This window comes from Barbus barbus (genome assembly GCF_936440315.1).
Source record: "Barbus barbus genome assembly, chromosome: 8".
NCBI classification, from domain to species: Eukaryota; Metazoa; Chordata; class Actinopteri; order Cypriniformes; family Cyprinidae; genus Barbus; species Barbus barbus.
In genome coordinates, this window is record NC_136736.1 from 5,069,534 (window position 1) to 5,084,336 (window position 14,803).

General features: G+C 36.5%; 1 protein-coding gene across 1 annotated transcript in view; it reads left to right on the top strand.

Moving 5' to 3' along the window:
* Nucleotides 1-2,400: 2,400 nt before the first annotated feature.
* The window catches only part of LOC306873422 (VPS10 domain-containing receptor SorCS1-like), a gene marked incomplete at both ends in the record, with an annotated part of 180,977 nt that continues 168,574 nt past the window's right edge, over nucleotides 2,401-14,803 (top strand). The window contains one exon of the mRNA XM_079422691.1: nucleotides 2,401-3,072. Within this exon, the coding sequence (XP_079278817.1) occupies nucleotides 2,401-3,072 (672 nt within the window). The remainder of the gene's footprint in view (nucleotides 3,073-14,803) is intronic.

The window sequence follows — 14,803 nt, forward strand, 5'->3', positions numbered from 1 at the left end:
GAACGGTGAGGAATCAGCCAAGAACTACACGGGAGGATCTTGTCAATGATCTCAAGGCAGCTGGGACCGTAGTCACCCAGAAAACAATTGGTAACACCGTGAAGGACTGAAATCCTGCAGCGCCCGCAAGGTCCCCCTGCTCAAGAAAGCACATGTATAGGCCCGTCTGAAGTTTGCCAATGATTCAGAGGAGAACTGGGTGAAAGTGTTGTGGTCAGATGAGACCAAAACACCATCCCCACCGTCAACCCCCCCCCCCCAAAAAAAACAGCACAAGTTATACTCTTGGGGGGGGGGTTCTGCTAAGGGGACAGGACAACTGCACCGCATCAGAGGGACGATGGATGGGGCCATGTACCGTCAGGGCATGGATGGGTATTCCAGCATGAAAATGACCCAAAAGACACGGCCAAGGCAACAAAGGAGTGGTTCAAGAAGAAGCAAATTAAGGTCCTGGACATTGAGGAGTTGCCTAGCCAGTCTCCAGACCTTACTTCCATAGAAAATCTGTGGAGGGAGCTGAAGGTTCGAGGTTGCCAAACGTCAGCCTCGAAACCTTAATGACTTGGAGAGGATCTGCAAAGAGGAGTGGGACAACTCCTGAGATGTGTGCAAACCTGATGGCCAACTACAAGAAATGTCTCACTCTGTGAACTGAAGAGTTTTACCACCAAGTACTAAGTCATGTTTTGCGAAGGGGTCAAATACTTATTTGACTCATTAAAATGCAAATCAATTTATAACTTTTTTGAAATACGTTTTTCTGGATTTTTTGTTGTTGTTATTCTCTCACACTCTTCAAATAAACCTACCATTAAAATTATAGACTGGTCATTTCTTTGTCAGTGGGCAAACGTACAAAATCAGCAGGGGATCAAATATTTTTTTTTTTTTTTTTGTAAATCAAAAAAATTCCTTTAATGTGAGTATGCAATCCATAATCCTTTTCTAAATCAAAATAAGGTGTGAGAAAATGTTTTAATGAGCTGTATGAAGTATAGTGTGTACAATAAACTATGCACATTATTTCAAACATTCTTTCTAATTAGTTATGAAAGGGAAATATGGGCTGGTGAATTAATCTGTATATGGGCTAGTAACTTTGCTTTTGCTTTTTTAAAATACGTTTTAGCCATACTAATACTGGCAGGGTATCTATAGATCTATAGATCTCTCTCCAAGCAGAAGGAAAGAGGGATCAAAAGGTATACTGAGATTCTGAGCCTGAAGGCATGAAAGGCATCTACTGCTGTATGGTATATCAGGTATAGATTGCTTTCAGCATAACTAGCACATAATCTGAATTTTACGACAAAATATTTAGTAGTTTTTGAGTACTATTTTTGAGGTCTGCTTTGGAGTTGGTTAGTTCAGTTGTTAGGTTTGTTGTCTTGGAATTGGAGCACAATTCTAGACACAAAAACCTGATTGATGCGCATCAGATGCATTTGCAATTCTCTCATCGATCCAAAGGATGCTGTGGAGAATGTGAAATGTCCCGGGACGTGCGCGAACATCAAATTAATGTGGAATTCAAAGTCGTAGGTAAATCTTTACACCCGTTTCTAATTATGGGGTGTTTATGGAATCAGATAAATATCTTTATTATTTTTCAACAACGTTTCATGGAACCACAGTTCATCAGAACCCTAAATAGACACTCAAGAACAAAATTATAGTTCGCTTTGAAAGGTAACCATAGCAAAACTTGCTCTGTCGCTTTAATTTAACATCTGTGACAGACAGTAGCTAATATAATAAGTAGCCTATTATTCATGACGTTAAGTACAAAAAAAAATGTTTTACTAAAAAATATCGACTTCCAGTGAAAACGTGTAGTTGGTTGCTAAACTATGCCTCTAGAAATTTTTTGAAAGAAATTAATTGAGCAAGTCACTCAATTCGCACGCTGCTATTAGTATTTAATCATTCCCACATCCAGGCGAACGTCATACTTGTCTCACGGGCTATTAAAATGCGAATTACTATAGTGCCAATGTGCATAAGCGCTGAGTAAAATTCATTTTCTGTACGTCGGAAAGTTCCGTCACTGAGAGGCAACGCGACGAACAAAGCGCTCAAATTGCGTCCGTATTATGTTTTATTGCATTAGAGCATTGTTGGAAAATGTCTGGGTGAATATGAATGCTGTGGCACTGGGAAGAATCGTGTCTTTATGGTCTTGCTCTCCTCTGTAATCCCCCGAGCTCCTCCCCTCAGTGCGTGGAGAGCTTCATTTGATCAAATCCTTCAAGTTGGAGCGCTTCGCTGAATCGCACTTTTCCACAACATCTCAACTGTGGCTGCTTCACCGCGCTGCAACTTGTATGAGGACTTCTATCCATCAATAACTGACGCTAAAAGAGAGGAAAAGAACAGTGTACCGTGTTGTTATCCGCAATGGAGAGAGGAATCATATATTGCCGGGTAAATGCTTTCTGCACCCTGCTTTTGGTCTTGTTCGCTTGGGTTCCGGTGACCAAAACAGTGATAACTTGCAGGTCATGTCACCTGCTGGATAAGTGGAGTGGTCGGGAATTATTGGTGAGGATGGACAGTGGTGTCGATTTTGGTAAAGTTGGTGATAAAAATGGAGACGGGTCAACGGCGCTGTTTAATTTGGTTGGTGCTGAAACTGGTCAACTCGACTGCGGCGCAACGGACGACTGCGAACACGCTCACTCTGTGCGTAAAAGGAATACGGACCGCTTTCGCTCGGAGAAAATGCCACCCGATGATAAATGGAAGTCGATGCGCAGCAATGGCAAAGTTTATAACCTCAAACGTCCAGGTTCACAAGGTTCAGTCCCTGGAGAGCCCCATGACCGAGTGCGTAGAAGCACCCATGGACCCGGCTCGCCCCCAGGTGCGCGCTCGCCGCCGGCTTTTGGCAACAGCACCGCGCGGGCTGCGCGCAGAGTCCCCCGCTCTGACCTGAGATGGAACAGGGAAGAGAGGCGAACGGCCACATCGCGACAGGAGGAGCTGAAACTCACCAGCTCTACCTTTGCGCTGACAGGGGATTCCGCTCACAACCAAGCCATGGTGCACTGGTCCGGCCATAACAGCAGCGTAAGTGGAAAAAAAAAACACGCAGTTAATTTGCTAAAGCTGTAAACCCCTGTTGAGAATTTTCGAAGCACTATCCCACATTCTGCTCTAAATGAGTGTCCGAGGGTGCGTGCGTGTGTGTGTGTGTAAAGGCTGTTTGTGAGAGAGATTTGGTGCGCACAGAGACGAACAGATGCCCATTGTTGATGTCCAAGTGATTGCTTCATATGCGTTTCACGCCAGTTTTTTATTTGGTACACTAGCTTGGTCTTTCATTAACCCTGGGAAAATAAAGTGCACTTTCCTGTGCAACACGTTTCCTACTTATGATTGTTTGTGATGTCGGCTCACCATGCAGCTACTCACGCTTTTGAATGTTAACCGTCAGAAGCAAAACATAAAAAAACAACAACAAAAAAAAACTTTACACTTGGCCAGAATGGTGTGCTTGCTGGTTTTAGAGAGATCTTGGTAGCTTTTAAGCTGGTCAGGCTGGGGTACCAGCTTGCCGACTGCCAAAATCAGCTATACACCAGCTTGCAGGCTATGAGACCATCTCAAACCAGCTAAGACAGCACATCAGTTTAGACTGGCTGAAATATTTTTTTTTTTCTTTCTCCAGCAGGGATATTTTTTAGGTTATAGGTCTTGTTTGTTACCTGAAACACTTTAGCAGAGATTTTGTGAGAATAACTAAATGAAACCCATTTCATACAGAGCCACAATGAGTTGTAATTACATTTTATACATATTGCACTCTGATCTCTAGTGGTTATTTAACCCATTTAATCTCAAATTATTGATATCAGATTTCTAAACTCATGCATTTTACTATTTGTATGGCCCCATGAGATGTTATTAATAAGCCAACCCAATATAAATTTGGGTTGAACATAATTTAACACCATTTTTAGGCAATTCTGCAGAACAAATAAATAATGCATTTTTAAAATTGTATTTATACTTTTTAAAATGTATTTTATATCAGCAGTTTTATGAGACTCAGTCACTTGCTTATTCACGCATGAGGCTTTTTGTTTTCCATCAGGCCGCTTTCATGTTTACATGTCCTTTGAGCATGAGGCAGAGTTATAGTATGTAAAGGGTCTGTTATTAATTATTATTAATAATATATTGATAACCCTTTGAGACACTAAATTTTAATAACAAATTTAACTGGCACAAATAAAATGGGTTAATTGTACTACAATACATTTAATTTACTAATCCATTATACTATTAAGTTAACTTCTTTCTTTCTTTCTTTCTTTCTTTCTTTGTGTATTGTGATAATTTACTAATGACTATTTTTCAATGAGCTATAATGAGCATTTCCCACAATTCTCCTGTGCAACATATCACATCAGAGCAACTACATTTCAGATGTAATTTCTCATCCCCATTATATTCACCCTCCCTCGCTTGTCAGAGCAGATGTTTTCTTGCCTTCAGGTAAAATCTGAGGGCATTTTCTAATTTAAACACTGCACTCACTAACACGACACATTTATTAGTGAGACGACAGTCAACCAGTGAAAACTTTCAGGACAGATACGGGGAGACGGTAACCTCAGGGGACTGAACTTCAGTATGTCCCACCAGCAGAACTCAATCATTTTGGCTCAGAGCTGCTGCCATTATCATATCCGTTAATTGAATTTTCCTGGAGTTGTGCTGTATGAATAGCATATTCAGTAGCTTCAATATATATGGGCTTTTTAATTCTCAGTAGGTATACAGGGAAACTTAACAATAGGCAAAGTAAAAAGACGACTTTCATTAAGTATTCAGTGTCATTGTAGTATAAGGAATAATTGAGTAGGCCAGAAGTTTCTTTCACTTTATGAATAAAGAAACAGCTGTAGTTTATTATGATTTTTTATTATGCAAATGGAAATGAGGATTAATGTTTTCTGTCTGTATATCACAGAGCCTTGAGTTGATAATGCAATGGGGTTTGGCTTGTGCATGTTTGTAAGTTTGTGAGCGCTAGCATTTGTTGTTGTATTGCTGAACTATGAGCATGTAAATGTGCTTATGCATATTAATGTGTAGTGGTGATTGCTTATATTACTCTATGTTACAGGTTTGCAGCTTATAACACCAGCATCGTTCATCATATATTTAACGTATTTGAACATATTTTTGAAAAACTGAGAAACAAATAATATTGTTAGGTTAAAGCCATCTGATTATTCAATCGCTGGAGTGACTTTGCCTGAAGAAGTTCCTGTCAGCAAGCAGGAGAGAATCAAACCTTTTTGTTGCCAATTTGTAAGATGTTAGTGACCAAAAGTTCCCGAGAAGCCTGTAAAATATGCAACCAGCACCAGTTGTCATACATGACACAGTCTCACGCTAATGCTGTTAACTCGCTCAAATCTATTTCTGGCTTCTTTAGCGCAACAGATGCAAGGGATGGAGCAATATGTCTGATCTTATCACACTATGTTACCAACTGACTCCTAAAAATGCAATTAATTGGACGGTAAACACATATTGTGCAGTCAACATTATGTCTTTGATTCAAGCCTGAACAGCATGATGCTAGATGTGGGAAAAAAAAAACATGACTAGTTCTGAGGTGTTTCAACTTCCTGTGGTTTACTTCTCTAAGTGCTTATCTGATATAAGAAACATTTATCTTCCCTCATGTTGTATTGGATAACTATTTGCATTTCTTTTTATTTGCACAGCGCCTTTCACAACACACATTGTTCTAGTGCAGCTTTACAATGAATAGTGCCTTGCAAACCTGTTTGATTAATGCTTTATTTCCAAACTGAGTGATACTGAGGTCGTATTTCTTTTTATTGAGTAATAAACCCTATATGTTTGATTCTTTGAAAGGCACATAAACTCACATCAACAGTAAAACCAAGATGAATGTATTCCTCCACAAAACCATCTTGCAATTCAATGTCCTTTCTTGACCTCTAACACAAATAATGCACAAACTTGTTAAAACATATCTGGATTTTGGAAACATTAGAGTGAAATAGCTATTTTATATTTCAAAGACCGTGAGAAAGAGAGAAATAGCAATAACAAAAAGACATATCATGTGCATGAGTTTGTGGGTGGACAGCTGAAGGGCAAGCATTTTTATTTTTTCTGATATGAACGGTAGCTCTGCCATGAAGTATTTGGCAAGCAATGTAAATGAAGACAAATAACACTGAAAATGCCTTTGCTAGACAAAAACAAACAGCCACCATAAACATTTTACCCTTCAAGATAATTTCGCCTGTTAAAACAAATAACTCTCCAGTGTAACCACATTCCAAACATTCAATACCAGGTATTTTTTTTAACTTGAAAAATGAATAGACCCCTACTGGAAATGCCAAACTCATAGCAGAAGGGCACAATGACTTATTGCTAGCATTACAAACCGGTTGCAGTTCAAGCTAATAATTCAGTTAAAGTCAACATGAAAACAGAACTGCCCATATTTACTTTCGTTATATGTTTCCCTGGTCATTGTGAATGATTGATTGATAAATGCAATTCCAAAGAAAAGATCTTATTGTCAACATAAAACGAGTTTCGAATGTTTTTTTTTTTTTTTTTACTTAAACTATACAATCTCGTAAACACACAATCATGTTTTTTTTAAAGAGATTATAGACAGTCAAATTATGATTTTAGTAAAGCTCACAGAAATACTCCTACCTAAAGGGATCGCTCACCAAAAATTATTCAGACACTCTTCAGTGCGCCAAACATTCATATCTACCTGTTGCATGACAATATCTGGCAGATTATTTCTTAGTCCATTCCTTCGGTCCTATCTGAGCTCGCACTCTCAAATCCACTAATTAATCTGTGAATAATGGCAGCTTTAGCGGGGGTTTCTGTACAGAACAAGCATGGACATTAGAGTGCGAAATTTCATTATGCAAGGGTAATCTGAAAATAATAAGAAAAAATTAGATGCAGGTGTTGCCGTATTATTGTTTACTTCTTTTAAGATGCAGGATTTTCTTACTGATCATTCCCTCAGTTTATGTCCTGATCCAGCAAGCCTGCATTTTTATTTTCTCTCAAATGTCACAATGATGTTTATTGTTCTCAAAATGTCATAAAAGAAAGACAAAATCTCTAGTGGTATATATATCCGTCTTGTAGGATTCATGTTTGACATTAAGTGCCAATTCAGAGCGCTGCTTCTCATGTTTACATTGATTGCCAAATTCATCTTTGTTGCTCTAAGGTAAACATCAAAGATAGAAACTTGAAATGAAAATATTTGGTAACACTTTCTTTGAAGCCTGTTTTTATAATACATTATAAAGGTATTCTTAAGGAATTATAATGAATGCATAATGCATTATAAATAACTTTATAATATGTTGTATCATGAATATTCATAAGAACAGTTTTAATGTATTACAATAGTTACTTATTTGTGGTTATAGCTTTTAAGAGTATGATGATTTATAACACACAATGAACACGATCCGTCCGCTTAAATTACAACGGATTATATTTCTCATAGTTATAATGTATTATAAGTCTCATATCTTGCCACGTTACTTATGTTACTTATTATGTTATGTTATTATATATATATATATATATATATATATATATATATATATATATATATATATATATATATATATATATATATAATTTCTTTTTTTTTTTTTTTTTTTTTTTTCTTCTTCTCTCAAACAGCCATAAGATCAGATATCAGATCTTATGTAAGGTAGACAGTAAGGTACTGTGCAGATCTTAAATAAACAATGTCAAGCTATGATATAGCCCATAATAAATGAAGTAGATTTAATATGGTGATCATTGTGTGTTATAAATAATCATACTCTTAAAAGTTATAACCACAAATACGCAAGTACTATAATGTATTATAATTGTTGTTATGATTATTCATGAGATTTTATTATGCATTATGCATTCATTATAATGCCTTAAGAATACCCTTGTAATGTATTATAAATACAGGCTTCATAGAAAGTGTTACCAAATATTTTCTTCAGCATTGAACTATTTAAACTGCCTGTAAACGTTGTGCTTTGCACTGAAGGTGATTTTGACGTGTTTTTGTTCAAAGTATCTGGCCACAAGTGCCTAATATTATGTCTGTGAAAACGTTTGCATTATCACTTACAAGAATCAGTGTTTTTTTTGTTTTTTTTTTAATTATTAATTGAAATCGGCATTCAAAAAAAAAATTGGAGAAACTTGAGATTTTTAGGAATACTAATCAAGAATATAAAATTGGAGAAACTTGAGATTTTTAGGAATACTAATCAAGAATATAGCCCTTTGTTTGCTTAGTATGATATAATAAAAGGTTCATTCCTTTTAGTGATTAGGCTGTGATTATAGAGTAAGTGTCTGTAGTTAGAATGGAATTTTTCTTAACTACCTTGATTAATGCAATTAGGATCAAATCTTTTGAGCTGCTTTTCTATAGCAGACAGCCCTTTATAAGTTCATATTGTTCAAGATTTGCTGGTGGCATTTTAACTTAAAGCGTGATGTGAATATGAATGTATTAATAGTAGAACAAAGCACTGTTTGACAAAGGTCAAAAGTACATCTCTTTCCCAGGATTCTGTGCTATAACGAGTACAATATTCTTTTTGACTGCTCTGTTAGCTGGACAGTGTTTAATGGTGATCTGCATTTAGTGTTGTAAGGTGTGTGAATATCGGAGCATTAGCTTGTTGCTTGCCATGTATCCAAGAATGCACTTTGGGCACAGCTGAGTGCATAGCCTGTCGTAATCGCGGCTTGTGTGCAAACACATACGAGCATCATCACTGTATCTGTCACACGACTCTGTTCCCCTCTCGGGCTTGAACTGATGGTAAAACTAAGGACATAATTAACTGTCTTTACATTTATTTTGAAAGCTAAAGCTCGCAATTATGGAAACGGGCGTTACATTTCTGACGTGGCTTGTGGTGCTCGGCCAATCACAATGCACTGTTCCAGTTGGCCAATCAGAGCAGACTGTGCTTGTCGGAAGGAGGTATTTTGTAGAAAACGAAGCGTTTGAGAGAGGCGGGGCATAGATGACTTACAATAATGTACAGTTTTTGAAAAATAATGTTTTTTTTTTTATTAAAGCATGTCAACATATTCTGTTACACCAAATACACAAAATAATGATCTTTAAAAAAAGCATCATATGACCCCTTTAAATTATGTTACTGTACATTTTTAATTTACAGTTAAAGTTCATAATAATGTTCATGATAATGTTCATGTTTTTCCTTCCTTTTATTCCTTTCATATTTTTTAAATTATTTTTATTTTTGGTAAAATATGTTCTCACAAAGATTTTGTGAGACTTCATCCCGTGTTTAGTTCTGATTGACATTTTGGCAAGAGCCTTTACTTTTTGTTATATATGATTGCTGGCTGAAAAACAAGTTATGAGATCTCAGACTTAATTTCTTTTCCAGCCCCATGTTTCAAATATAGTCAAGCTGCAATATATTTTTGATGTATTAACTTCAATTTCAGTTCAAGGTAGCATTACCTGTTCTGTAGTCACGATCATATTTTGCTCCATGACTCATAAAGACCAACACACACACACACAAACACACACGTTCAGACACACACATACACGTGCTATTCTACCACAGTCTTGAATGTGAAACATGCCGAAATATGAAAAAAAACAATGTGTGTCAGAAAAACTCTGGCACATGTCAGAAAATATCTGGGAGTGAGATCATTTGTATCGTCTAATAAGGATCAGTAATTAAGGGAAATATAACCAATATTGCTGTATTTCATGGTAAATAAGACAGCAAGCCAAATGTAGGTGTTCAAGAGTAATCACCTCAGAATGATAATTATTAGAATGAGTGTTGACTTCGCTCTGAGTGGAGAGAGAATGACAGCGAGAGAAACACGTCCAACAGAATGAGAGATAAACAGGAGTGACATATCACTGTGTGGAGACAACACACACAAGTCTTTTTCTCCCAGCATGCATTTCATTCTTTTTGACAGGGGATGAGCAGTACTTAAAACTAGTCAGGGGTTTCTATATCCCAGAATGCAGTGGGAAACACCCATCTCGGCCATAGGCGGCCTGCTCCGTGGAACAAATTGAATTCCGAGCAATCTGTAGCCCACAGGAACAGAAGTGAAAAAGCCAAAGAAAACAATTTTTTTTTTCAGTAGAAGCGAATCATGCTGAAAGATGAGATGACGGATTGCGATAATTGTGCGAGTTAGCCGTTGCATGCTGGAGAACGGCGTGGCTAAACTTCACAAATCTACTGAGATTACAACATCTGAATAAAGCCATTATTGCTCTTGCCTCACACACTGCCAGCGATTATTACCTCTCTTCTCCTCTCAAGAGAAAATGCAATTTGCTGATATTGACATCTGTGTTGTGATTTACTTCAGACTAAATGGCAGTTAAGGGATTAATCCACGTAAATGTCTGGTAATAAACCAGCTAGTATGAAGAATGTTATATAGAATAATTCTTGAGTAGAAAGTTTCGATCGAATGCTCCAAAATGTGATACTGGGCAATTAACGTCCTTAAAATGTATAGTTAATGCTTTCTTTATTTGAAATTGAACAGCAGAACATTTTCAGAAGAAAATGTGAGTGGTAGAAAACTTGGCATCACAATGCTAGGGTGTTCTGTTGGGTTGCCAGGTTGTTGCAATGCATTTGGAGTGGTTTTTATTGTGTCATAATGCAGTTTCAAGATGTTGTTGTGGTGTTTTGGGTGGTTATGTACAGTAGTTATTTATGAGTTCTGCATGGTTTTGGGTTTTCATGAAGTTTCAGGGTGTTCTAGGTGCTCTTTGAACATGCACATGAAAATGTACTATGCATTATGAACTTAAATGTTTAAATGGTACGAACTTAATAAGTTTGATCTCTTTTTAAAGAAGACAATCATTTATCAATCAATTATTAATTAAGCATTTCAAAAAAACAAACAAAGAAAATGTATTGTGCTATTTTATTTTATGTAAAAAAATACTTTGTATTCTAAAATCGCTATAAAATCAAAGCCATATGTCTAAATATGTTATGCTCCAAATTTGAAGTTGATATTGCAAAAACTGAAATTCCTGTGAGATTTTGCTTAGGCGCTATAACATAAAGCCACCAGGGACACCCAATCTTCATTGAATTTTTTATTAAATACATTTTCCAGTCACAGATCTGTACATTTCGGGCACAATATTACTTACATCACAAAATAATAACCAAATATAGAAGCTTGAAATTTTCCAACCTTTTCAACAATATGGATTGTGTCAAGATCATAAAATGTTTTTATTATAAAATGTTGTAGTCAATTTTGTAATATGAGACTTGGCACCGCCCACAATGGGGAGGAGCCTGTTAAGAGGATTTAAAGTATCATTTACATGGTCAAACAATCTCAGATTTCAAAACAGGATGAGTGCTTAAACTTTTGAATGATATCTAATTTACAATGATTCTGAAAATATGTGATGGGGAAAACGTCAATAAAAAAGAGTGTCATAACAGTAAACAGGTTAAAATACATATTTTATTATTTGTTATTGATTGTTTACTAGAATAAAGCAATGTAAAGGGTTCTAAAAGAAAATGATAGACAGTGCCTTGCGAAAGTATTCATACCCCTTAATTTTTTTGACGTTTTATCTTGCTGCCTGATGTTAAACTGCTTTAAATTACTTTTTTCCACATCAATCTACACTCCATACACTATAATGGTCAAGCAAAAAAAAAAAAAAAAGAAAAAAAAAAGTTTTTTAACATCTTTGCAAATTTATTAAAAATAAAAAAACTTAAATGATTCCATTGCATAAGTACTCATTCTCTTATCTGGGACAGTTGGAATTTAGCTCAGGAGCATTCATATTGCTTGTAGGCATTACTAGACTTTGAGTGAAGGTAACCTGTGGCAAATTCAATTGAATGGGTATGATTTGGAAAGGCACATGCGTCTTAATAAAAGTCCAACAGCTAATAATGCATATCAGAGCAAAAACCAAGCCCTGGGGTCAAAAGAACAGTGTGTAGAGCTCAGAAACAGGTTTGCGTCAAGCCACACATCTGGGGAAGAGTTCAGAAAAAAAAAAAATCTGCTTCATTGAAGGGTCACAGAAGCATGTAGTCTCTGTTACCCTTAATGGAAGAAGTTTGAAACAACCAGGATTCTTCTTAGAGCTGGCCTCCTGGCCAAACGGAGCAATTGACAGAGAAGGGCTTTGGTTAGAGTGGTGAGGAAGAACCTGATGGTCATTCTAGTTGATCTCCATATGTGTAGAAATCTACAGAAGGACAAACATCACTAAAACACTCCACCGATCTGGGCTTTATGGCGGTGTGGCCAAACTCAATCCTTTCCTCAGTGAAGACAAAAGACAACACACTTGGAATGTACAAAAAAGCACCTAAAGGACCCTCAGATGCTGAGAAACAAGATTCTCTGGTCTGATGAATCTCAATTCTAAGCATCATGTTTGAAGGGAACCAGCTCTGCTCATCACCTGCAGAGTACCATCCCAAAAGTAAAGTGTGCTGGTAGCAGCCTCATGCTATGGGGCTGTTTTTCAGCAGCAGGGACTGAGGGACTCGTCAGAATAGAAGAAAAGATAAATTCACCAAAATATTGAGATAGCCTTAATGAAAACGCAGTCCAGAGCATTCAGAACCTCAGATTGGGTAGAAGGTTTACCTTCCAACAGGACAGTGACCCAAGCACACAGCAAGAGTGGCTTATACACAATGCTGTTTTTGTCCTTGAGTGGCCCAGCCACAGCCTGGACTTGAACCCAATCAAATATTTCTGGAGAAACCTGAAAATGTGCATCTGCCCCCATCCAACCTGACAGAACTTGAGGGGTGAAGAGGTGTGAAATGTGAAAAAATGTGAAAAAACCCGAAGGGATATGGATACATTCGCAAGGCACTGTATTTGAAAGAGAAAGAAAGAGTGGAAAAATATACTGATATACATTTGTGTGTAGGTATTACAGTGGGGTGGGGTGTGAGAAACAGTCTGAGGGAATCAACATCTCTGTGGAGATCACAGAAAAGCCAAATCAATCTTACACATGTAATTGACATTCCCACTAGATGCTATTAAACATGCAGCACCTCAATACTGGCTGCTGCCACGCTACAACCCAAACTCACACCCTCCAAACTAGCTGACAACCAAAAACAACTGGGACATGCTTTGAGACATTGATGCAGAGGCCCAAATGGATGGAAAATGCAGCACCCAGGCCCTCTTTTTAACTAGATTTGGCTTAGTGGACGTTTTTAATCGGCCAGATGTAGGGAAGGAGAATATTGAGGGAGAAAAATTAGTGGAAGAGAGAGGACACGGAAATATATAGAGAAAATTAACAGGGATCCATGCAGAAGGGAGGAGATCCTAAGAGAACAATGCAGAAAGTAAATACAATAAAATGATGCCTTAAAATGTGTAGCCGATTAGTTTTAAAAAATTCATTCACATCTTAATGAATATAGTTTGAATATCAATCATTTTTAGCTGTGTCGCACATGCAGCGGTTAGAAGAGTTTCAGTAACAAATTGATTGTCTAAGAGACTGAATTTTGTTGATGAATATAATTTTTTGTTTTGTATAAAATACATGTTGATATTGTTTGTATCAAAATTAAGCTTTCTTTCTCCTTTTACATGTTCAAAATTAAATAGAAATAATTTAATAACTACCATTTCTGTCCTTTAGTGTGACGTAATGTCCTATAGTGTGACACACATAAAAGAAACACAGATTTGTTTTTCTCTCAAAATATCTTAACGAAACAGTTGAGTATTGCAATAGAGAAGATACAAATATCACTCATCTTAAAATGGTATATTTTCAGCAGTTTTGAATGAATGACAGCAAAGTTTGTCTTGAAATTGTCCTGGGGAAAAATTATGTTAATTATAATTTCATATTAAATAAATAGCACTATATGAAAATAAGTGTCTAACAATGAAGATAAATCTCTCTCTTGCTACTTATGTATTATTAAGAGTTTTGTTTTCTTAATTTTTGCTATGTCACACCATAGGACAAATTTATGGCACAGTTAAGTAAAAAAAAAATAATATATACTGTGTATATATATATATATATATATATATATATATATATATATATATATATATATATATATCTCTTTTGTGTTGCACAAAGAAAGAAAGTGCGGTGGCCGAGAGAGCTCAACGCGCTGCAAATAGAAAAAAACACCTGCAAATTAAGAAAACAACTTCATCGATTTGACAACACACGTGAAAGAAACGCACTGCAAATACTCACAACAAATCACAATAAAATGATTTATTTGTTTGTGTTGTGAGCATTTGCAGTGCATTTCTTTATTTGTTTGTGTTGTGAGCATTTGTAGCACCTGCTGTCAAATTGATGAAGATGTTTTCTTGATTTGCTGGTGGTTTTTCTATTTGCATGTGTTTTCTGAAGTTGCAGCACGTTGAGCTCTCTCGGCCACCGTAAGAAAGGCATTTGGAATGACAAAAGTGTAAATAAATAAGAGTAAATAATGAGATAATTTGTAATTTTTAAGGAGTGAACTATACCTTCAAGTAGTGGTTGAGCAATATTGTGAATAAAGCCACAGATAGAGGCCGTTGTTAGGCACAATATGCAGCGATGCTGCATTCATGTCAGCTCAACAGCACTTATTCAAAAGCAAAATTAATGTCAGCTCAACAGCACTTATTCAAAAGCAAAATTAATATTCCCTGGAAAGCA